The sequence below is a fragment of the Glossina fuscipes genome, unplaced genomic scaffold (assembly GCF_014805625.2).
Source record: "Glossina fuscipes isolate IAEA_lab_2018 unplaced genomic scaffold, Yale_Gfus_2 112, whole genome shotgun sequence".
NCBI classification, from domain to species: Eukaryota; Metazoa; Arthropoda; class Insecta; order Diptera; family Glossinidae; genus Glossina; species Glossina fuscipes.
Window position 1 is genome coordinate 4,304,572 of NW_023998455.1, and position 24,060 is coordinate 4,328,631.

At 35.1% G+C, this 24,060-nt stretch overlaps 1 protein-coding gene across 2 annotated transcripts in view; it reads left to right on the forward strand.

The window, feature by feature from the left end:
• The window catches only part of LOC119639160 (45 kDa calcium-binding protein), a 28,804-nt gene extending 18,678 nt beyond the window's left edge, over positions 1-10,126 (forward strand). For both annotated transcript variants that reach the window (XM_038036407.1, XM_038036406.1), the window contains 2 exons: positions 8,915-9,599; positions 9,694-10,126. In XM_038036407.1, coding sequence (XP_037892335.1) covers positions 8,915-9,599; positions 9,694-9,768 — 760 coding nt within the window. In that variant the 3' untranslated portion in view covers positions 9,769-10,126. The remainder of the gene's footprint in view (positions 1-8,914; positions 9,600-9,693) is intronic.
• The last annotated feature ends 13,934 nt before the right edge of the window (positions 10,127-24,060 follow it).

The window sequence follows — 24,060 nt, forward strand, 5'->3', positions numbered from 1 at the left end:
CTAGTTTTACCGCGGGCAACTTAAGATGGTTAGCACCTTGAGGAATATTTGTCATAGGAAATCTTCTTTTTTTTCGATATATCCTTAGGTTTTCAGGAGTAAGCGAACGTATAAGAAAACTATTTAATAGACTTGAAATGTCTTGAGAGTATTAATAAAAGGCGAACACACGCAAGCAAGTTAGTTAGTTTGAGATTGCGTTCATACGTTTTATGGGATTTTTATTACGCCTTTCTGCGACTTACCAACCGTATAACGTATGAAGCACGACTCTGACCTTGCCTTGGTGAGTATAAAAATAACACATAAAAATTCGCACAATAGGGACCATCAAAATACATATGGGTTATCTACACTACACTACAGGGTAATAGCAAAGTCTTCATACACACTAAAGGTACTGTGTATAGGCAGGTGGTCGCTTGTAACATGTGCCAATGAGAAGTGCGTCTTCAATAAATGCTCGGGAAATTTGTCTGCCCTCTACCCGAAAATGGTCAATAAACGATAAATACAGATCCGTATCCAAAACTAGGCATAAACGCACCGCGTTTCGACCCTTTACGAAACATCCAATCCGAAAGGCTAACAAGAAGCCCACTTTCACGCAGACCAGTTGACAATCTGCAGCAAAGATGTGTGAGAACCTATCATCACAGTCGCAAGTCCAAAATCTTACGCGACTTAATTGGAAGAAGGCTGCAACTCAAAGTCTAACCAAAGGGTTTCCTCGCTGATAACGTCGGTGTTTGTAGCTTTCGGATCGGTCACGTATCTAGGCAGTTTGAAATATTTTATACTGACTGCAGTCGCAGTAAAAGCATATAGTTTTACTGCAAGCAATGCTTGATCTATCGAAAAGCGGTAGAGGTATTCAATATGAAAGACGCCATGTAATATACCTGGGACTGGTGGATGAAATGCGATTTGGTCATGACAATGAGACTCGGACCATCTGTGCAATAAGTGAACAGGTGGCTTTGGCAAATTGAAATATCGCAAATCGGAAAATAGAAATGTTTAGTCCCGATAAAAAGTCTGCCTTGAGGTAGCAAATATCATAACGCAGTGCAATGTCTATTACTCGTTGTTGTCTCCTCATTGTGCTAGCCAGAGTCACAGTCTCGCAAATTCTCTTCCTCCTTACCTTACCTTACGTACACGTTCCTTGCACACGGTACAGGCTTGAGCTAAACACAACGCAGTTACAATTTGAAAAAACATGCGAGGACTTTTGCAAGTCTCTGTACGCACTACTAAAATTTTCATCACCATTTTATGTTTAGGTAAAATTGTCATTTTGTTCTTTTTTTCTGGTTTTTTTTTTTTTTTTGGAAGGTGTGTGTGTTTACATAAATTCTGATATCTGTATATATTGTATATGCAGAGTTGACGTTCAGTTTATGCAAAATTTTCTCACTTTTGGTCATACATTTAAGCTCGCGTGTATGTATGTAAGTAAGTGTTCATATATGTGTGTGTTTGTAAAATTTTATATACATTTATTCAAATTAATATTAAAATGCGCGCCATTAAACTCGCAAAGCAAAGTTTTCTGGTCGACTGTTGGTTGTGTTGTTATCATTTTAACCTAAAATAATTGATTTTTTATTTTATTTTTTTTTTTTGTATTTTTTAAATGAAATGTTTACACACATTCTGATCTATTTATTGTAAACATTGCTGCAAAGTATTAAAATTTTTAAAATATTCGCAAGCACAGTGTTCAAGTGGTTTGAATTTTCACAAGCTACTATAGGCGAGTTTAACCTTCTGCCTCAATTTATCAATGTAAAAAAGACGGACCAACTAAGGCTTAGTCAAAAAAATGCCATAAAAACTTTATCTAAGATCTCTTTGAAGGCTCAGGCTATCAAGGGTTTTTCAGTTGCGTGTAAGTGTTAATGCCAAGTAAAAAATTATTTCAACTTAGAGCTGAAAGCTTGGGAACGGTTTCAACCGGACGCGGTCTACCTGCGCCTTTAATTATTTAATGTCCCTGCGTTTATGATAATCATCCCGTTAGGCAATACCTCAGCTCAGTCAGGATCCGGTCGTGTCGCAATCAGAGGTCGGTATCCTCACCACCTTCGTTCTCGTGGTTCGGCCTATATAATGGACAGATATAAGGAACAGATATAAAAGCAGAAATGGCAGGCATCCAATCACACAACTACGGGCTAGAATAGGTTTACATTTGGCTGATTACGGCCAAGAGCGTGCAACCGATTTTCAAGGTCAAAAGGATGTTTCTTTGAAGATTTTGATATCTTTTCTTATATAAAGCATGCGAGCGACGAGTACGTGTGAAATGGATAGGAGGAGACTTCTCACCGCAACAAAATTGTTAGCACCATTTTTAACAGACACACACGCACATACACACACACACACGCTTTGAGATTTAAAAGTTTAAAGTCCACTTGAAAAAGAACGCGATTCTAGAGACTTTCAAAACCGGGATTATAAGGAAAAAAAGGGCCACACCCAGCCATTTACATTTTAGGGAATTTTCAGTAGAATTCAAAAATTGCATACGTTTTCTCGCAATGAAAAATTGAACTAATTTGAAGAATGTGGCGAAAGGTATTTTATGGGAAATCTTGTGCTTTGCCAAAACGTGATTTCGCTGCCGAATAGGAAATCGATCTTTCGAGGCTATTTACAGAAGTACTTTATCTATATTCATCACTAAAAGACGGAGATAAGCTCATCTTGTTAAAACGTTTGCAACACGTCATCGATTGAAGCGAAAGCCTTCAGTACGACATGAACTAAGAATAGCACTGTTTTCGAAAGCAAAACAATTGAGCTTACACACAACCGTTACACACAACGTACAAGAAATCAAAAAAATAAAAATTTCCAACTATATATATATAGAGCATAGATGACTCTTCCGTACTTTCACAACTCTGGAAAAAATCGGCTATGCCTGTCAAACCTTATAGATTCGGTTCGGTGACGACACAATATTCATCCATTCATCTTGGCCATCGGCTTCAAACTGTGTTCATCTGAAGGAATAATGACTTGTGATAACAACGGCCAGCATAACCGTTTCGCTAAAACTTCGTGAGATTAGGATTTTAGGCATTTTGCGCCCGCTCTTACCATCGTAACGTCAGTTCTTGTTGGTTACGCTCCCTCTTCGATAGTATTATCCGTAGGTTTTTGCTTACAACTCTTCACGGAACTCTGTCTTCATTATTTCGACTGACCTTCACGTACTACAAATTTCTCGTGCATCTCTTCTTAAACACATAAATAGCATAGCCTTGCATTATTTCCTAAAAATTAAACTTGATCTAAAAAATGATTATATAAAAGTTTAAAATAATGTCTGCTTTAATTACGCAAAGCTTTTGCCCAAAAAAAATGCTCTTCACAGTAAAAGAGTTACTTTGCGCAATTTCACAAAAAATTGCTCTTGACTCATGATGCATGATGACAAATTAGTTCGTTAGTCGATAATTCGAAACACATAAACACTTACCCAAAGCAAAGCTGCTGTAAGCTGTCAAAGTCAATGGTAAAATCAAGATGTTTATAGTGTTTGGATGAAATAGTTGAGTGTAGCTTCTCCAACTTAAAGATCTTATTACTAAGGTTGAGATGGAAATGAATCGATCACTTCTTGCAACGGCAGAAATGTCAGAATATGCCCAGTGTGATGATTAGGTGAACTGAGTTCGCTCAGTTCCATCTTCAACATATGCGTCATGGGTGTCGCACTGAATTGGTATTTACTTTAGCCAGCTTCACAAAAAACAAGTGTAAATACTGTGTTAGGCAACCCACCGCAAACACTTCGCTTAATGCAGTTCTTCACACAACGATTTCTCAACATATGGAGCTTCATATGGAGAGTAGTCGAAGAAGTGGCCCGATCCGAAATATTTGCAAAAACATTCAATAACATTCAATAATTACGGTTTATGCGTTGAACACGAGAAAACAAGAAAAACGGACGGACGGACAGACAAGTTTAGATCGTTTCGATATAACAGAAAGTGGATCGATCTCAAGTCCTTCAGTATATTGCTTACATTCGGACAAAGCTAACATTCCTTTGCCTCAGAAATGATGTAGGGTATTGAAAGTCTGCAAGAAGAGAAAAATGTTACTTATAGTTTTCAATCTTGTGCAATTATGCAAAGTAGCGATTGAAGAAATGTGCAATAGAGATTTTTTATAAGAACATAAACGGATCATAGAAAGTTATTCTAAAGTAAAGATCGAATTTTTTTGCAACTTTCCAATTGTAATACTTGGTAGAGTGGACTTGCATGGCTACTCAAGATGCATAAGACGCTTAATATTTGAACTGATATTTTTTTTTATTATTTTTCTCTCTATTGCTTCGAAAGCATTTTAAAATTGAAACCAATTTTCTCAACTGCTTGTTCTTCTCCTTCTTCTGCAAAAAAAAAAAAAAAAAAAAAAAAAAAAAAAAATTTTTACTAAAGAATATTAAAGGAACGCTGATAAATGCGTTTAACTACTTACTATATGCAAAGAGAGAAAATAATTATAATGTTATTATAAAATTTAAGCTTACATATAGGCACTTGCACTTACATAATAATATGGGAGGCAAGAACATACAAACAAAATTTATGAACATTTAATAATAAAAGCCAATTAAATAATTTAATCTGTGGCATTGAGAAAGATTCCTATCATTGAAATGGTTATTATTTAAGCATCAATAAATTCTCTCATTAAGCATACGTATGAGAGGATAATAGCAAGTACAACAAACTCAGGTATAATAAACGTGTTACACATATGTGCTATACAATCGCTATACAATACAAAATGCTTGCCAACGATGCATGCTTGCATGTGAAGGCATAAAGCTATAAAGCAATATGTTCAACATATATATATATATATAAAAGTTGATCATAAAAAAGCTTATTTACTTAATGCATTGTTCACATATATACATATACATATACATACATACACATATATACATATACATAAATTTTTGTTTGCAAATGTAATTGTGCGCGTGTGTATGCATATATATATGTATGTGTGTGTGTGTGTGTGTGTGTATGTATCTGTGTGTAGATAAGTTAACAAATTAAGTAACTATCTTGGCCAGTGTCAGCGAAACTTTTAACCTTTTATATATATATATATATATATATATATATGCACACAAACACGTCTATGCACATATGTATATATGTGTATCTGCATGACATACACATATATAATTTAAAAAGTTTTAAAGATTGAAATTGTAGCACAAAATTACTTAAATGTTATTTTAATTGCTTCTGGTGGTGGAGGCAACGACGTAACATCTGATATACAGGAATAAACTTGTTTGCATTTTGGATTATTATCCGCAAACATTAAAATTTAGTACATAAACGAGAGCATGCATGCTCGTTCGCTTCTTTTTTTTTGTTGTTTTGTTTTTTTGCAGAAGCATTCTCGCTTGCACGCATAGACAAAATCTTAAATAGAAAGCAATTTAATTTTAAATGTTTCATGCAGTGATTAAACGAAACGAAATTTAAGCATGGAAAAATTCGAGGCATACACCCAGACTTATACATATACATATGCCCATATGAAAGCACAAGTGTGTGTTTATATCTAAATAACGCCCCAATAATTGTGCAATTAAAAGCATAATAACAGCAAGCGGAATAATTTATCGTTAATGTGTAACGAGAGCACTCAACGCGCTACGAAAGGTATAGAGGCACATAACGCACGAGTTGCATATCCGCACAAAAACACACACATGCTTACAGATATATCCTACCCCTTCCCCCCTCAGGTTAGCTAAGGGACATATGTAACATACATTTTATGTATGTTTGTGTTAACGTTGGCCTGCACCTATAACCAAAAGTGGGTGCGGATATGTTTATGTGTGTGCTTATGCAAGTATTTTGGTTTTTCTTTTTTTTCTTTTTTTTTTTTTTTGTTGATAAGGAGACAACTCATACAACACATACACTTGCACATTTGGTAACCACATACAATAACATTTGGTTTTCCATGTACTGTAGTACTACTACTGTACCGTCTGTCTGTCTCTCTGTCTGTCTGTCTGTCACTGCTTGTATCTAAAAATGCCTGCAGTTGCCTGCAAATGTGTTGTTCGTATACGCGTTTGTGTTAAAGTACAATACGTTAGCGAGAATTGTGCTGTAAAATTAATGTCATTTAAACACACCCCTGGCAGACAACCTAAGTATAAAATAGCTGGTTATGCAATAAAGACTCGCAATTGTAAGAATTTTTAATGTAAGATGCGTGTACTTTTGTTTGTGTGCTTGTGTGTGTGTGTGTGTGTGTGTGTGCGTCTAAGTGTTGGGGGACATGGTTACTTTCCTTTTTGTTTTTTCCTCCTCCTTTTGTCTCGCTTTTACACAGTCACACATATTACATTACGAATCTATGAGTTGCCGCAAGAATGAAAGGATAAAAATATAAATGGCAAAAATATGCAAAAATTCCTTTAAAGAAATTATACGACAATTGTTTTTGCCAAGATAAGTTATTTGCTAAGAAGAATATTCTTTAAAAATTTATCGTTAACTATGCTTGATATAAAAATTTTAGATATCTTTACAAGTGACATAAACTGGTCTACAGATTAAGTCCTAATATTATTTGAATCATCATTCCGGATCATGTCTATTCTGTCCCCTTTAATCTAATCCCCCTCAGATATAATACACTTGTAAAGGGATTTTTTTGCAAAGCTCTTCCAAAGATGCGGTCTGCATATCCTTAATCGTACGTCCTTTTATGGATCTTTTCAGTTTTGGGAACAGGAATAAGTCGCAGAGCAGACCAAGTCTGGTCAATGCGATGGCTTCGGCACGATGACGGCGTTGCTTTTGGCAAAAAATTAGCAGTGTCGTGATGCAACATTCATGACCGTTTTTTTTCTTTCTAATGCTTCACGCAAACGACGCTTAACTTCAAGGCAATGTTCCTTATTGACTGTGCGACCTTCTCGCAAGGACTCACGATGCACCACGTCATCGTAATTGAAGAAAACAGTGAGCGAAACTTTCATATTTGACCGAACTTGGCCTGTTTTTCTCGGTTATGGCTCGATTTTCTTGCCATGCAGCCATGTTTCTGCCACTAGTTACGACTTTTGCGAGCGAATCTGGAAAAATACAATTTAGCTAACAGAGGAAGCCGAGAGGCCCTGGTGGGTCCTGAACCGTTCTGTGAAGTACTAAGAAGCCTCACTAACAGGCTGGCATCACAATGGGCGCAGAATAAAGCGGACGCAATGTGCAGGACAACCGCAAGCAAAAATTCATTCATAAAATCTTCCGGCAGGGCAAACAAACTATTGAAGCTAAGAAGATGCGGCCTACATTTAGCCACTGGCTTCATAACCGGCCATAGGGGCATAACTCCCTCAGGTATCATCGGGAAAACATGGCCATATTTGATATCGATTCATGGAGACTATGCCAAGGGACGAGTGAAATGTCACAACAAATTTTATGTGAATGTGAAGTCAAGTGTTTGGCGAGCATTTTACCACGCCGGACACGGTGTGGGGCTCCGATCCAAAAATCCTAGAAGTGGAGAGCTAAGTGCATGGGCGAGTACAGTAGATCTTCTAGGCCGCGGTACATCTTGCCCAAATAATTAATAACAATAATAACACAGCAAAGCGGTCTAGTATACTAGGATTTTCCATGTTTGCAGGGTGGCTACCGCCCTTATATCTAGGAGTTTGGCATAACCGAAACCTGCCTTTCAACCACATGATTACCTCTCTGATCATCATGGTAATACTTTAAGCAGTCCTATATAAACTTTGTAATCAGTTATTTGTATTTGTATTTGTATTTTTTTTTTTTTTCTTTTCGATTTGCACAAATGAGTGTAAACAAAGGCAAAAAGCAAAAACGGGTGAATGACGGAAAAATTGACGAAAGCCTGCATTAAAAAAGCAATGAAATGTTTATGTAAATAAATTTATTTGACTGAAAGGTTAATAAACAAGTAATTAAAAATGTAATCAACAAGAAAAGCAAATAAAGATGAGAAAAGCAGCCAGTGAGTTGCACAACTTTTGTTTTTTTTTAAAGTTCGCTTAAACAAAACACTTAGTATTTTATGTTTTGCTATAAACTATGCTTGCAATAATAAATTTGCAAATATTTCTCTTGCATACGAACGGATATGAATGTGAGGGGCGAAGAAGGAAGGTTTCTTACATGTTAGTCCTTTCCATATGAAGCAATTAAAAGTCTTATCAATTTAATCTATTCCTGAACATTAAGCGAATCATTCTCAATGATATCGATCCAACTGTGGGTCGGTCGTTCCATTGGAGCATAGTCGGAGCAATAACATGCCAGCTTACATATGATATTTATTTATTTATTTATTTATTTATTTTAATTCTACTTATACATGAAACTCGACTAAACAAATAACAGTCGAGTTCAATTGGCACTTAAAGCAAAACTTGTATTAAATTAATAATAATACTTAGTATAAGTACAATAAAACAAATAAGACGGAAAAAAAGAAAAGAGAAAAAAGGAAAAAAAAAACATGTACATAACCAGCATAGAGCCACACTTACAACCGGTACAGGACTAAATTGCAAATGAACTTCTAAGCCATCGCAAACATGCATAACCCTGGCAACCGATAATACTTAACAACAATTCATTTTCCAATCGTAACTACTTTTAAGGATAAAAACTAGTTTGAGTAAGACGTAGGTAAATCGCGCGTATGCTATACTATATGCTATAACATAAAACGTGTAACGGATAACATTTGATATTTGAACTTTGTTTGGAAATTGAAAAAGTTTTCCTAACTCGTTAAGCGATAAGGCTGGCTTTAATTGGCAATAAAATTATCCGTTTATTTCTTCCTTTCTATTTAGGGCCGATAAAAATCGTGACAATCTATTAAACATTCAGGAGTTGGCTCAATATATAAATAAAAATATTGTTGATCACATTGACGAAGCTATACGATTGAATCCCCGTGAATTTCGACGGGTCGATATCACGCCCGCTGATGGTCTTATCACATGGGATGAATATCATCGTTTCTTTTTGAAGGAGCACGGCATGACCGAGGCCGATATCGATGAACATAATGAAATTAAACATACCGGCCTGAATCGGAAAGCTCGCGAAGATATGATGCGCGATAAGGCGAGATGGTCGGAGGCGGCTCGCACAGATTTATTTACTTTAACCATCGATGAGTATTTGTCGTTCAGGCATCCAGAATCGAGTATATCGAATTTATTGGAACTGGTTGATGATCTGTTAAGGCAATTCGATCAAGATGGTGATGAACAATTGACAATAGAAGAATTTTCGGAAGTAAGCGGCGACGACGATGATGATCTAATACGTAAATCATTGATATCGAAGACGGTGGTCGAACGTCGCGAAGAATTCAAGCGTATAATCGATAAGAATCACGACGGGAAGGCTGACCGGGGTGAACTGCTAAATTATGTGAATCCCAAGACTCCGAGATATGCTCTACAAGAGGCGGCGACTCTATTTAGTTTATGCGATGAAAATCATGATAACAAATTATCATTGGATGAGGTAAGTGAACAGAGAAAAAAAAAAAAATGTCTTCTATAAAATATTAATTCATTTTTTATTTTTGTTTTTGTTCGTCTACTTTCATCATTTCTAGATGGCGGCAAATGCTGAAATCTTTTTAACCTCAAAAATGATCGACACAGCTCATAGCTTTCATACAGAATTTTAATTAAGCGATTAACTCAAGTTTGTAGATTTAATAAGAAAAAGGAAAAGAATTCAAAAAAAAAAAAAAAAAAAAAAAAAAACAAACACACAAATTCACTCTTAACTTTTGCTGTGACACTTTAACATATCGCTCTTGTTCACATTTGCTCTCTACCTTTTTGTAAATATGAAAAACTTGATATATAAAATCCAATTTATTAAATTGTCTGTATGTTTGTACGTATGTACATATATTTGTAGCGAATCTCATTTACTTATTTGTGCCCCCATTGTCATATAAAATATCTTTCATTCCAGGTTATCTTGTACTTGTACATTTTGAATGTTCACATTCAGTCACATTATTGCTATCGTCTCTCTCTCTCTCTCTCTCTCTCTCTAAGGACTTTATAAGTGATATTACATAAGAATATGTTAAAAGCTTTCCATTTTGATTAAAGATACGAGTTTACTGAAATTCTTATTTTTTTTTATTTTTTCTCCTCTTTCTTTAGCTGCAGCATACGCACTTGGCAGACTGTGTGTGTGTGTGTGTTTGCCCCATATATTTTTGTATTTGTTTAATTGAAGTTAATTAAATAATAATCATAATAATAATAATAATAATAATAAGAGTTATGTAAGCAATTACTTAAACATAATGCATAGATTATATATACGACATATACACATTCTTTCATATACGTATATATATATATATATATATATATAGATGAAATTTTATTAAATAAAGCAAATATAAAAAGATTTTGTAGAAAATTTGAAATATTACGAGTCTTTGCGTCTTATTGGGCAATATATCAAACTTACAATATCATTGACAATTAAACAATTAAGTAAGATTTTAAATAGTTTACATCGAGACGGCTATTGAATTTTATTAGTGTTTTCAGTTTTTAAATAAATCTTTAAGAAATTTTACAGAGAATATGCTTGATATGATGCACAGCTCCAACGAGGATCAACTTTTTTGCTTCCCAATCCCATATTAGATCTTCTCTGCATGCTCTGCATATAGCTAAGGCGGGCAAAAAGCGCATTTTACGTAACAATATTTTGATCCTTCATTTAATTCTTTTAAACCCAACTGCATATCTAAGATGACTGAAAATTTAGCAAGATTTGAATTTGCCACCGCTGAGATGGGGTAATATGCCTAAAAATGGGACATTCCATGAGATGATATTGATGTGAACGATATTATGTGATTTCAACAAAATATTTCCTCGTCGTCCACTCTCCCGCTTCAACGATCAGAATTGACCCTGGATTTCTTTTTTTGTCGAGTTATTTGAAGTCGAAGCTCTATGCCAACAAGCTCACAACCATCGGTGCTCCATCGGTCCATCCAATGCAAGTGCAAAATGATCATAGAAAATTTCAATATAATAGTGCTTGCTTATGAGTCAACAAGGAGGACATCGATCCGATGTGTTGTTCCACACCTAATCCTATTCTATGCATATTATGATGCAATAAAAAAATTACAGCTCTATCTAATTCACATCTTGCGCAGAATTTTATGTATTAGGCGTTTGCAAAAATGTTGATCATTTTTTCAGTTGAAAAGGGGATTTATTGAGAAAAATTGGTAGAATGTATATAAAGCAAAATATTTTTCATCATTTTCTACAACGTTGCCCTACAATTCGATATTGTGTCGAAAGAATTTATATTGATTTGACAGCGACCCATCCCTTGATCCATTGTCGGACTTCTTTAACTTTCCGGATCCACATGCCCGCTGCCAAGCCATATCTGCTGAGTACGCAACGGTATATCGTGGACAACTCTTGCAACCAAAAAAAATAAGTTGAAGTACCTTCACCATAACCCTCTGAAGGTGTTTGGTGGTCTTGGGCAGCAGATTTTTTCAAATAAACAACAAAAGTAATGAATTTGGAAGAAGAAGAACTTTGAGCTCGCTACAGTTGGCGTCTGCATGCATTGAATAACGAATTGAATATCAATAATACTAAACTGTCTTTTTAGGTAGAGGAAGATCGAAATCCTCGAATTTAATCGTTATGTAGACTGGTATTTCCCATTTCTTTACCATTTTTCCTACAAAAGTCTCTGAGCAAAATTTTTGCAAACACCTAATATTACCAAGTAAGAACATTGCCCTACACCGCTTCATCTAGTACAGTCGCTACATTATTTCGGCAATAATCCATAAAAAGCTCGCACTTTAAAGAATGACCAAAACATTATATGACGTGATCCGAATTTAGCGAATTTACTTAATTTACATCCTAAAAATTTTATTAGTTTTCAGTTTCCGTCCTAGAAAGTTAGATCTTAGACCTTTTTTCCATAAAGGGAAACGTTTTTCTTAACGACTTTCACATTTGTTACCTTTGCGAACCAAATTCGCTATGGGTAAATTTAATGAGACTTTTTTGGCATACAAGGGTCTACATTTCGTGAGAGTCCAAAAAATAGACCTATGTAGTCCGAATTCGGTACGATTGATTTCTTTGTGAATTTACTATTGCGAAGTAATTTTCACCATGAAATATTGAAAACTAGATGTGTTTACCATATAGGAAGGTTTATATGAGGGCGTGTTCAAGTATTTGCCCAAGTCGAGAAAAACCTTTTAGATTTGACGAAAAATTTGGAATATTTTTTCTATAAAATGACTTCTCAAAATATTCCTTCGTAGGGGGGGAGTCGTGAAAGAAATGAACAAATGAAATGAATGAAAGAAATGAATCCGAACCATTTTTAACAGGATTCCTTCTTGAGGCAAAAGAAGTCATAAAAATTGCGACATGTAGGACGAGCAAGCTTTGAATCATTTTCTGAACCGTTCGGTGTAATAAAAGGTACATTTGTCTTAAGTCCTTCTGGATGTTACATTTGTCCGCACAAGCTTAATATGACACAAGTGGTGTAAAGTATAGTAAAATAATTTCTCTTAACATTTAATTAGCATCAATCTTGTGTCAAATCCAGTCATGGTATTTCGGCATATCGTTTGAAAGTTGATACCATCTATACGTATCTGTCTATCTATAAATCATATGGATTCATAAACAGTGACGTGCCAAGCTACAAATTTATTCAATGATATATTATGTAATGTAGAATAAATAATTTATTGGAAAAGAAAGCAAGTAAGGATATTATAGTCGGGCGGCTATCCAAAATCCCCCCAAAAAAAAATAGACCTACGTAATCCAAATTATTTTTTGCTGAAACTCTCCTATTAATTATTAAGATATCATGAGATATCTTATATGGAATGGGGGAAGAAATAGATCAATTAATGTGCTTCAAATTAGTTCCCCTTAATTTTTTTATTTAATTACTATCGTAAACAAACTTTTATTCAAAAAATAGAGCTATGTGGTCCAAATTCATTTCACTTTTATGAGTCAATTTTCACCGTAAAATATTCTTTCTTATATAAAACTTTGGCACTGAACATACGCAATCAATTTATTCACGAACAATTTCAAGTTTTCAAAGTAAAACAAATAGAGATAATATGCTGACTTAGGCTGACCTATATTACAATGATATATGATTTATTGTAACAATTCTGTTCTGAAAATATATCATCAATGCAAAGAAAGTCAAGTATAGGGTAGTAGCTCAAACAGCACCTAACTTAGATAGAAATTCTTTTTAAATCGTACACCGCTTGTGTTAAAGGGTATATTAAGTTAGTGCGGTTGTATGTAACAAGCAGAAGAGCTTAAAATAGACCCATCTTTTATTATACCGATCGATTCAGAATCATGATCTGAATTGATCTAAACATGTCTGTCCGTCTATCGTCTATTCATCTAAACTTGCTATACATTGACGTGTTTTAACCCGAGGACAAACGCTATTCAAAATGGTTGGAATCGGGCCACTTGTTCGGACATTCTCCGTACAACGCTCTATTCTGAAAAACCCTTTAGGGGAAAAAATTGCAAGGTTGATAATTTCTCGGCAAAAGTGGCTAAATAGTAGTAGTAGTTTCGGCGATCTAAATTGATATGGTAACTTTAGATCGGCTGGGGCAATTTGTGAACCCCCTCTCGTATAACGAAAAATGTATACGGTGAAAGTATTGAAACTTATATCGTAACAGCAATTTAACATAAAAAAATTAACTACAACAAATTTGGACCAGCTGGGCCTATTTTTTTGATCCTACCATAAGAATTTCACTGAAATCGATCCTTTGTAGAGTAGAAAAGAGCGAACCTTTAATACGTTATGATGAAAACTTCCTCACTACACAACTTCCTCAATTGTTGAACCTCCTTGAGCTGCTAACTTAAGGCAATAATTAGTTTATAAAGAGGTCTAATTTTTAATATACAGTCCCATCGAAGCATATTCCTATGATAACAGGATATATAATTTTGGCAGTAATAAGAACTGTATTAAACAATGTGTCGTAAGGTATGCAATAGTCGGTCTAAAATGCCTATAATATTTTGACTTGTTTTTTGCTATCAAATTACCATAGAATTTTAGATATTGGAGAGAATGTCTAGTTAAGGTTTTGTTGTTAGAAATGAAAAAAATTTGTTCTTCTATTTACAAAATAAAAATGGAAAGTTATATGGTTTATGTTGTTGTACATTATGAGTAACAAGTAATAAAATACGGAAAGCAAAGACATTCACAGCAAAGCCATTCACAGTTTTTGTTGCATAGGCATAGGTGAGTGTTGTAGGCGTATCCTTTCACCGATTTGGATCATCTTCAAATTCTTTTGCAAACTCGTACGTGATATGCGGAAGGAGAGATTGACAGACGAAGACACGGACTTACTTAGATGCTTTCCGTATACGTATTATAAAGGTATTGTAATTATTGTTATATAGGCACTACTGCCGATAGCGTATACGTTCGAGTATTCGTAGATTTATCTGCTACAGTTTATGAGCAATGAGAAAGAAAAAACAATTTTTGAAAAAGTAAGAATCCTCTCACATTACGTAGTGCTGTACCTGTGTCCTTCGAACTATTTAGCCCCTTTTTTTGTCAAATTTTAATCAGATGGCTTCATTTTTACGACCCGAAGAATATTTGCATCAGACATTATAGAGACGAGCGGACAGCCAAGCGGGCAGATGGACAGTTGAGCAGACGGACCTGCTTCGTACATACTTTGTGGGGTCTCTGAAGCTTCCTTCTGGGAATTGCAAACGTTTTGGCAAAATGAACACGCCCCCCATCCTTCGACAGTGTGTACATATCACTTCCCACAAAACGATTACATTCACGCGGTGGAGGTGATAAAATGTGTAATATATATATATATATATCAATCCATCTAATGACCAAACTTATTAAGGTCCAAACTTCGCATTTACATTAAACCTTTCTTACTCAAGTCGCTAAATTTTCCATTATTGATTTGACAAAAGAAGAAGAAGAAGAAGAAGTTGAATCTTATAATCTTTTATTAAACTCGCTTTCCTGACTTGCAAACTTCCGGTCGACATTTCGCACACTTTCAAAAGCCGCTTCTTACTGAAATTCCGCACTTGACCTTATCTGTTGTACAATAACAATACAATGCGAAAAATGGCCGTTAAAAGTATCGAAATATCTTTTTCCTAACAGTCGTTTTATTCTGTACAATCTGGCTACAAAGTAAATGCCAGACTAATGAGGTTTTTCCTAGCAGTGCAATCGATGTGAGTATCAAACAGAAGGACTTGAAGACAAGAACGGTAGGTAAGTCTTTAATTGTAAACTACAACGGGCTGAGGAGTAAATACTTTTCCAGCAATCGAATCGATACGGGTGCAGGGGAATAGATGGCAAAGATTGCATTGAAATTAGAGACTAAAGAGTATAAAATCAACTACATATATATAAAGTGAGTCGAAACATTGGAGTGGACGACGTCGCATCACTAAATGCTCTTTCTATCACTTCACTTAACATAGTTATTCATGTAATGCTTCTTCAAAACAAAGTGTTGTACGGGAAGTAGTCAAAAAAATGGTCAGATTCGGACAATTTTCCATAGTCTTCGTAGTTAGGCCAAAATTTTATGAAAATATCTCAAACACTGCGATTTGTAGGTTGAGCAGAATAATCGAGGATGGAAAGAAGGACAGACAAGCTTAGATCAGTACAATAAACAGGGGATCTATTTCGAGTCCTCGTCGATATTTGTAGCACAAATGGTGTAGGGTATAAAAGTTGTTCTTAAAACAAGCTTTTATTTTAGTGAACTAAAAGATGAGCAATAACTTTCATCCCCGTCACTTCTATGCGACTATAGATAAAAGCTCGGGGCATTTTTGTGAAAGCCAAGCACTTACGCTTTAAAAATTTAAACGCCTCCGCGTAAATTTTATTCCGTCATTTTGATCCCAATCACTGGGATAACATTTATTATCCATCCTTTACTTCATCTAAATAAAGACTTATTTTAAATATAATTTGTTGTACGTTGTATAGTTTACGACACCACCGCCTTATTATATACTTACTTCACTTGTAAAAATATATTAAGTTTGTGCGGATGCGTACAATACCCAGAAGGACTTGATATCGACCCATCCTGTATTATGTCGACCGATTTAAGAACACTTTCTGAATCGATCTAAGCTTATCTGTCTGTCTACCAATCTGTACGTCTGATCAATGTTCATGTATTCTTGTGTTCAACCTACAGATTGTAATTTTTAAAACACATTGATTAAATTTGACACAAGGACGCAAGGACACGAGGCTGTTAAGAATAGTTCGTATCGTAGCACTTTTTCGATCACTGCATATATATATATAACATTACTTAACGTCTGTCGCTATCTGAATAACTGTGTTAAGTGAAGCGGTGTAGGGTATTGAATACTGGGCCGTGGAGTACGACAATTTTTCAACTTCGGAAAACACATTATCGTGAGAAGAACTTATCGTAAAAGTTATCGTAACAAAAACAAGTGAGAACATTACAGTTCGGCAAGGGCGAGCATTAAACACCCTACACCACATTGTCTACCACAATTCTCATTTTTGTATGAAATTAATATTATGGGTCAATTTTCGTCACCAGACATTAAAACGTGCATCTTACGTGTGTCCTTACAAAGGATCAATTTTCGTGAAAATCCTTATTAAAGTAGGACAACAATTTGTTATGCCAAAATACTCCCACTTAGCCACTTCTGCCTGGAAATTTGGGAAATTGCAATTTTTTGCCATACATAGGAACTTTTCAAAATGAGGCGTTACATATATGGGGGGTGATCGGAAAATTGTGGACCGATCCTAACTCGTCACTGCACCATCCATGCCATCAAAATATCTCCGAAATTGCGACCTATAGCGTGAACACAAATTTACAATAGCAGACATCACAAGGGCAGACGGACAGATTATAATTCTGACTCGACTGGCATCTGCCCCTTGGCAGATTTAAAAAACAAAATCGTAAAATCTAAAGTTTAGAAGATATTATTGAAATGTTAGGCATTAAGGGCAGCGCTCGTTAGGTCCTTGATCAAATTCATGCTTGAATTTTCTGTTAATGGAGAACTAATCGTTTTGACTGCAATGATGTCTCGTAGGAAATCTCCGCTGATAATTAGATGAACAAGAAAAAAAACAAAAAAAAAACACTTTCGATAAAAAGTTCAAGAATCTAACCTAAAATGAAAGTATTACGAATAACTTTAGTATATATCAACCTAGCAACTGTTGAAAGCATTTATGCATAAAATTTGAATATGATTTACGTTTGGACATGCATTCCAACCGCACGTGGATATATAAATAAGAATGCTTTTTAAGAATGCTGCCATTGCCATTTGTTTACGTTAATAGACGAGTTACTACGTGTGCCCCCATTTTGTTTGCATTAGAAACCATAACCATTTCTCACAAATGTAACGTATAAATGAAGCACGGAGCATATAAGCAATCACACTCCCACACACATTGCAAACTGTAATAAAATTATTGTCAAAAGCATTGAATTCCCTATGAACGAACATTTACTTACTCAAGCAACTGCACGAGAAGCACATACGACTGACTCATGTTACATATGCATGCATGCGATTCGTAAGAGCTGCCTATTGCAACTTGTTCGTATGAATTTATTTATTTATAAAAAATACACGCTCGACGAATACTTTCTCGGAAAGTCTCTATGTGTACCTGAATTTTTGGTACGTATTCCTTTGAATATATTAAATGCGAACGTCATGCACTCGCCCGCCTGCTACGTAACAGATGAATTGTATTTTTCCAATCATATCCACGCAAAGTGCGCACATAATGTACACACATATATACATACGCACACACATACATACATACATATATACATACATACACACACATACACATAAAGGCAAAGCACGCAAACTTACAGTTATGGTAAGACAACGAAATATATTGTTTATCCTTTTCAGAGTTTGTCTCTGTTTCCGCCGTTATTGACGTAAATATTAAATTGGCTTTTATATAAATGTTTGAATATATATATATATATATATATATATATATATATAACGATATATACGGATATTTGTGTAGGCGTATAAACAGAAAGCAGAGTTTCTTAAACTTGGTTTTTTTTTTTCTTTTTGTTTTAAATATGAATCAATCAATCACTCAAGTGATGCGACCTATATGTGTAACATGTTGAAGGTCAGAAGGACTAATGTTATATCTTTACCTTCGTACCTTTAAAACGCAATTGCTTTTATGTAGAGTGAAATTATAGGCCATCTTGGAAGTTCGTTTGTCAGTCCGTCAGTCCAAATGAAAATACCTAAATTTAAATTTAGTGAAAAAAGCGCCACGAATAATTTCCTTGAACGTAGAGCATTGGTCAGAGTCGTCTGAAAGCAAGATTCACGGTTTGAAGCGTTGTCTTCCTTAATGAACTTAAATAGGTTTTGAAGTCAGGTAATTGAAGTAGCCTTGACTCTATAAGCGTCCACATCTTTGGGAACTGCTGTCACAAAGTGAAAGCAATATTTCATTTCATTGCTACGCTCATATGTGATGGTGTGTGGTCATATACGTAAGCACTTATGTACGGGTGTAGGGGTGTTTATGCTCCAATACACTTTGAATTGTTTCCTTTTTAGAAAAGCAGCACTCACTTCGTACTTCTACATATATATTATTACACATGCGAACATTGAAACATTAACTTAAGCAATAAAATGAAAAAAGTATGCATACGTTTGTGCGGATATACTAAAATGCCAAACACGTTTTAAACGAATCGCGAGCACACTTTTGGAATACCTTTTAAACCGTTATTCATTTCATTTAAATGAAAGGAGACCGCCTTACGCCCTTGCAGTGAGCACACATGAAATAAAAAAATGAAAGCAAAGCAAACTTATATAAGCGTTCCAAACGTTAATTGATTTGATTTGATTTGTAGACTCTGGACTTTCTTTTACATTATTTGTCACGGTAATCTGAATACATATAACAATAGGTAGGTAGGTGGGTGGCTAATAAAGCTTATTGCAAATATGATTTGAAACTTAATATACCGACAAAAATCATAATCAAAACATGCAATGCCACTGCAAACGAAGCACGTGCTCCTATTATGTGTGGGAGAATAAGCAGAAATTTTACATTCATAAAGAATCTCTTATATGTATAACAAGAAGAAAAATTTAGAAAAAAACTTATGTAAGTAAGAAAGTTAGATTCGGCAAGCGCCGAATCTCGCATACTCACCCACTATCCTTTTCGCATGCTACACTCCAAGTTCTTTTATTTAATACCCATATTGCTGGTATTATTAAGAAAAAAAATTTATCGCGGAGTCTATCATACTCATTTTAAAATTAACCCATTCCCAGGCAGACAAGATATATCTTCATTCGAGGAATGTACAAAATAGTTTCTCTCTTGTTGTTTGCGTTATGATAAACAAGAATAAAACGTCAAAAAAGTGAAAAAAAATTAAAATTTAATCACTTGTAATTTTGTGTGGGCGTGACCAAATTTCCCCATTTTTAATACGTAAAGAGTAGAGTGTATCGTAAAGCAATTGTGGAAATTGCTAGCCTTTCTAACTTTCATAATTCGGGAGGTGCTTTCAGTATGTGCGGGCTTCTGCTCTGAGCAATTCGGCCCATTTTCAGTACCAACCTGCGGATGGAAACTTTCAATGTTTCTACCAAACTTGAAGACGATTTTTGCAACCAGGACAGTGCCCAGAACAAACGCAACACAGACGGACAGACGGACAGACATGGTTTTCACGCTGATCAAGACTGTATGCACTTTAAATGGTCGCCGAACGCTTTGCTGATAATTGGATTTTGGTTTGCGTTATCAAAATGATGATAATTCACCTCAGCCTTTGTCATATACAACGAGCATTGCATCCCATTGATTTGATCTTATTATTATTATTTATTTGTCACCCCGTTGGTCGTGTGCGGTTTATTAACAACCGCAGCCATAAATATAGGAGAACAAAATCAAACCAAACAAAGAAAAAGTCTGAAGCCAAGTGCTCTCCTATAAGCGCGGGCATGGTAGCGATTGTGAAGAACCTGTAGACTGAAAGGGAAGGAAGTTGTTTTGCTAACTGCTCTTTCTTCCATCTTGTAGGCAGAACGTTAACTGCGTACGGAAATGACAGCTGCTTTATGAGGCTATCCAGCAGAGGAATTATATTCCGGGTACCCTCATAGAAATGCAAGCCTGGCACAGGAAGGCAATAAAGTGTCGATTAAAATCAGTCTTAACGAAAAGAAATAATCTCTGCTGAATGTTATACAGACTGTTACAGGCTCCAGTTCAATGTAACTATTATATCCTTGCTTCAATTAACATGGACCTGTCTGAAGTGATTCCCATACCAACTTACATGTTGTACAATATAATAACACACTCGCCATCATTGTCAGGTAAAACTGTGATCATCGTCAGAACTACTCTCTTAATATATAGTGTACTCTAACACTTCTCGAAAACACTTTGAATTTTTATTAATTTTTCAAGCATAGTATCCTCTACACGCGGCAGCTGAGTATTTCTTCAAGGAAATTTTAAGTTTCACTCCCTTTCTGCCCCGAAAAAAGATCGGCATATTTTTCAGTTTTTGTTTTTTTTGTAAAGTGACCAAGCACTTGAACAATGTTTTCGAGTACGGGTAACACCATGAGAGAGAGAAGTGGGCAAGTGTTACGACTTTATCGGCTGGTCACTGACTATAGTTAGGGTCGCAAGTATGCTCTACCGCACCGAGATTTAAAGATGGATTTATTGATCGCGATTCTGCACGACTACCCAGATGAAGTTGTCGACGTGCACACACAATCACAAGTGATTTCTTATGGATCTTCCAAAACCTAAAAATCGCTTAAACGTCCGTATCACACTTATTGATGGAAGTTTTTTGAATAATCGTCGGTCAGATTTCTATATGAAATTTTCTATTCTTCCCTGGAGACGACCTCACCATTTAAAATATGTAACGCGATGATGGTCAGAAAGAAGGAGAGAGAGAGAGAGAGAGAGAGAGAGAGAGAGACAGACAGATAAGAAATGACCGAACATTCTTTCTTCGCGTACGCACGATCGATTGCCCGACCCAACAGTATTTAAAAAGTATGGTCGAGCCCACTGGATATGCGGGTTCCCTTAACTACTTTCTACCACTATACAAGAACTTGCGGAACCACGATACTATGACTATCGATCTATTACGCTTCTTTTCCCTTCGTCTCTTGGATTAGGTGCTTTAGGTACCGTTCTCTAATGATGACTATGTTTGCTACATTCCACTGCCCACACACCGCGAAAGGGATACAATACAAGGATAAATCATTGTTGTTTATCACTGATGGTAAGGTTTGCATCAGAATTTCTTACGCTTCGTATATATATATTTATTAGTTTGCATTCATTTTTCATTGCCAATCACGAGTTGTTTGGCATTAGTTTTTCTCTTTCCACAACAATCGATCTATTCAAACTTCGACGAAACTGTTTTGTGTGCAATTGTTGCGGCATAACTTGTTGCAATGTTAAGTGAAGCTTCAAGATGATACTTTCACCTATGGAAGAGGAAAAGTTTAGGCAAGGGTAAGGCTATCGCTTAGAAAACCCGATAAGCAGTTGTTTCTATTCCTATTGGAGGCTTTAGTTCAACGAAGAGGATTCCCTTCCGATTGATTGATTGATTATTCTGTTAATAACCTAGTAGTTGTAACTTTAAACTAATGCCTCCCAGTTCGTTTAATACGCGTACAATTAATGAAAAATCTTTCGTGTTAAGAAGAAATAATTCAAGATTTATATATATATATATATATATATATATATATATATGCATATGTTTATTTGTACACATAACTGATTTTACACACATAACAACGGGCAATTTCCTTATGTTAGAGCTACATTCGTCTGTCTCCGTCTCAGAAATCTCAGATATGTATGTCAGTTAATCACTTTATTGTTTGCATTTCAGTTATTTGTGGATTTTAAAGCTTTCTTTACTTTAAAATGATTTCCTAAGAATTTGTATAAAATCTTTAATTTATTTATTTTTTTTTTTTTTATTTTTTGATTTTTTTCATGTGCACACATTTTTAAGGCAACAAAGTTGAAAGTTTAAACTATTTATTGCACCTGCTTGATAACTATCTTTTAAAAAGTAAATTTACTTAATTTAAAAGAATAAAGGAAATAAGTTTATCCCATAAGCAAGAGGTATTTCATATTTTTATTTTGCTCTTCAAAAGCAACGCATTAACCCCATACCCCAGCATGTTTGATGGATTTACATAACTCTACGTAAAATGTAAAATAATAATAATAAAAAAAACAAAAAAAAGCAAAGTTAAAAAAATATTTAAGATGAAAACAATGAATGTTGGGGTGGCAAAGCTGAAAGCTTTAAAGCAAATAAAAAAGCAGATGCACCCAAGTTGAAGGCGAATATTAGGAACCTTTACAAGATGCGCATACCAATGAAATAAGACGGTTTGTTCAACTCCGCAATATACATCTACATCAAATATCGCTAATGATATCATTTACTGGATAATACCAATTAACTGAAAGCCATGTTAAAAAGTATTAACCGATCTTGCCTCAAACTTACAATCCTGGATATGAAAATTTGTTGGTTTACTTCTTAACATAAAAAATTTATCTATAAAATTGAAAGCGATTTAGAGTCGAGAAGACTAAGCTTGGATTCACTTTGGAAAATAATTTAACTTCGGAGATACCTGTCACACGGAAGCCATTGCAAAACATCCAATATATAAAACATTATCTGGACCATTACTGATCACCTCATCTTATCACTCTTATCAAACTATTAAAGTGTACTAAATCTCTTCCTCCATTCATTACTTATGCAAAAAAAAATGTTGCCACAAATATATATATTTACATATATATTTTAGATTCAATTTAGTTTACACATATCTGTCCATCCTTTCCATTTGCTATTAGAGTTTAACCATGCCCATGGCCGCACGTTTCAAAATTTCAAAATATTCGTCCATTCTTCCATTCGTTATCAAAGTTTAAACATTTACGTCCATCCTTCCATCGCTGACTAGAGTTTAACCATTCCCGTGCATGTCTTTAGAATTTAAACATATCTGTCCGTCCTCGCATTTGTTATTACAGTTTAGAGTGCCCTTGCATTAGTCCGCACGTCTTAAAATTTCAACACATCTATCCTTTCGTCGTTCCGTTACAAAAGTTTAGCCATCCGTCCATTCGTTTGTCTGTCCGACTTTGAACTTGAAGCATATCAGTGCATCCGTCTTTCGAATGCTAAAGTTTAGCTATATTCACCCTATCATTTTATGATTGTTAGTAATTAATGATATACGTCCATCCGCCCATTCGGTTTTTATAATGTCTGTCCGTTCGTCCTAGTTCATCAATTCCTAGAATGAGATTAAAATAAAAGGAAATTTCATGCATATATTCTTAAGTGATGAGTAAAAATTAGATCTGAAATTCGATAAGATGGGTCATGCAATCAGTGAAACAAATCAAAATAAACAAGCAACAGATCTTGATTTAAAGAAAGTCATTCGCCTGAGTGGCCGAGTAGGCAAGAGTCTCGACTAGCAACTCAATGGTCGTGGGTTCAAATCTCAAGTGCGGTAGAGTTTTTAATAAATCCGAAAACGTTAGATGCGCTAATGCTTTTAAGACTTTAATCTTAGAATTTATTCCTTGGGTAAATTTATAATAATAAAAACAATAATAGAAATGGTCAAAAATATTTCCTAGAATCGTCGATCGTTACGAAATAGTATGCAAACTGCTACATAGAGATTCGCAATGATGGCCG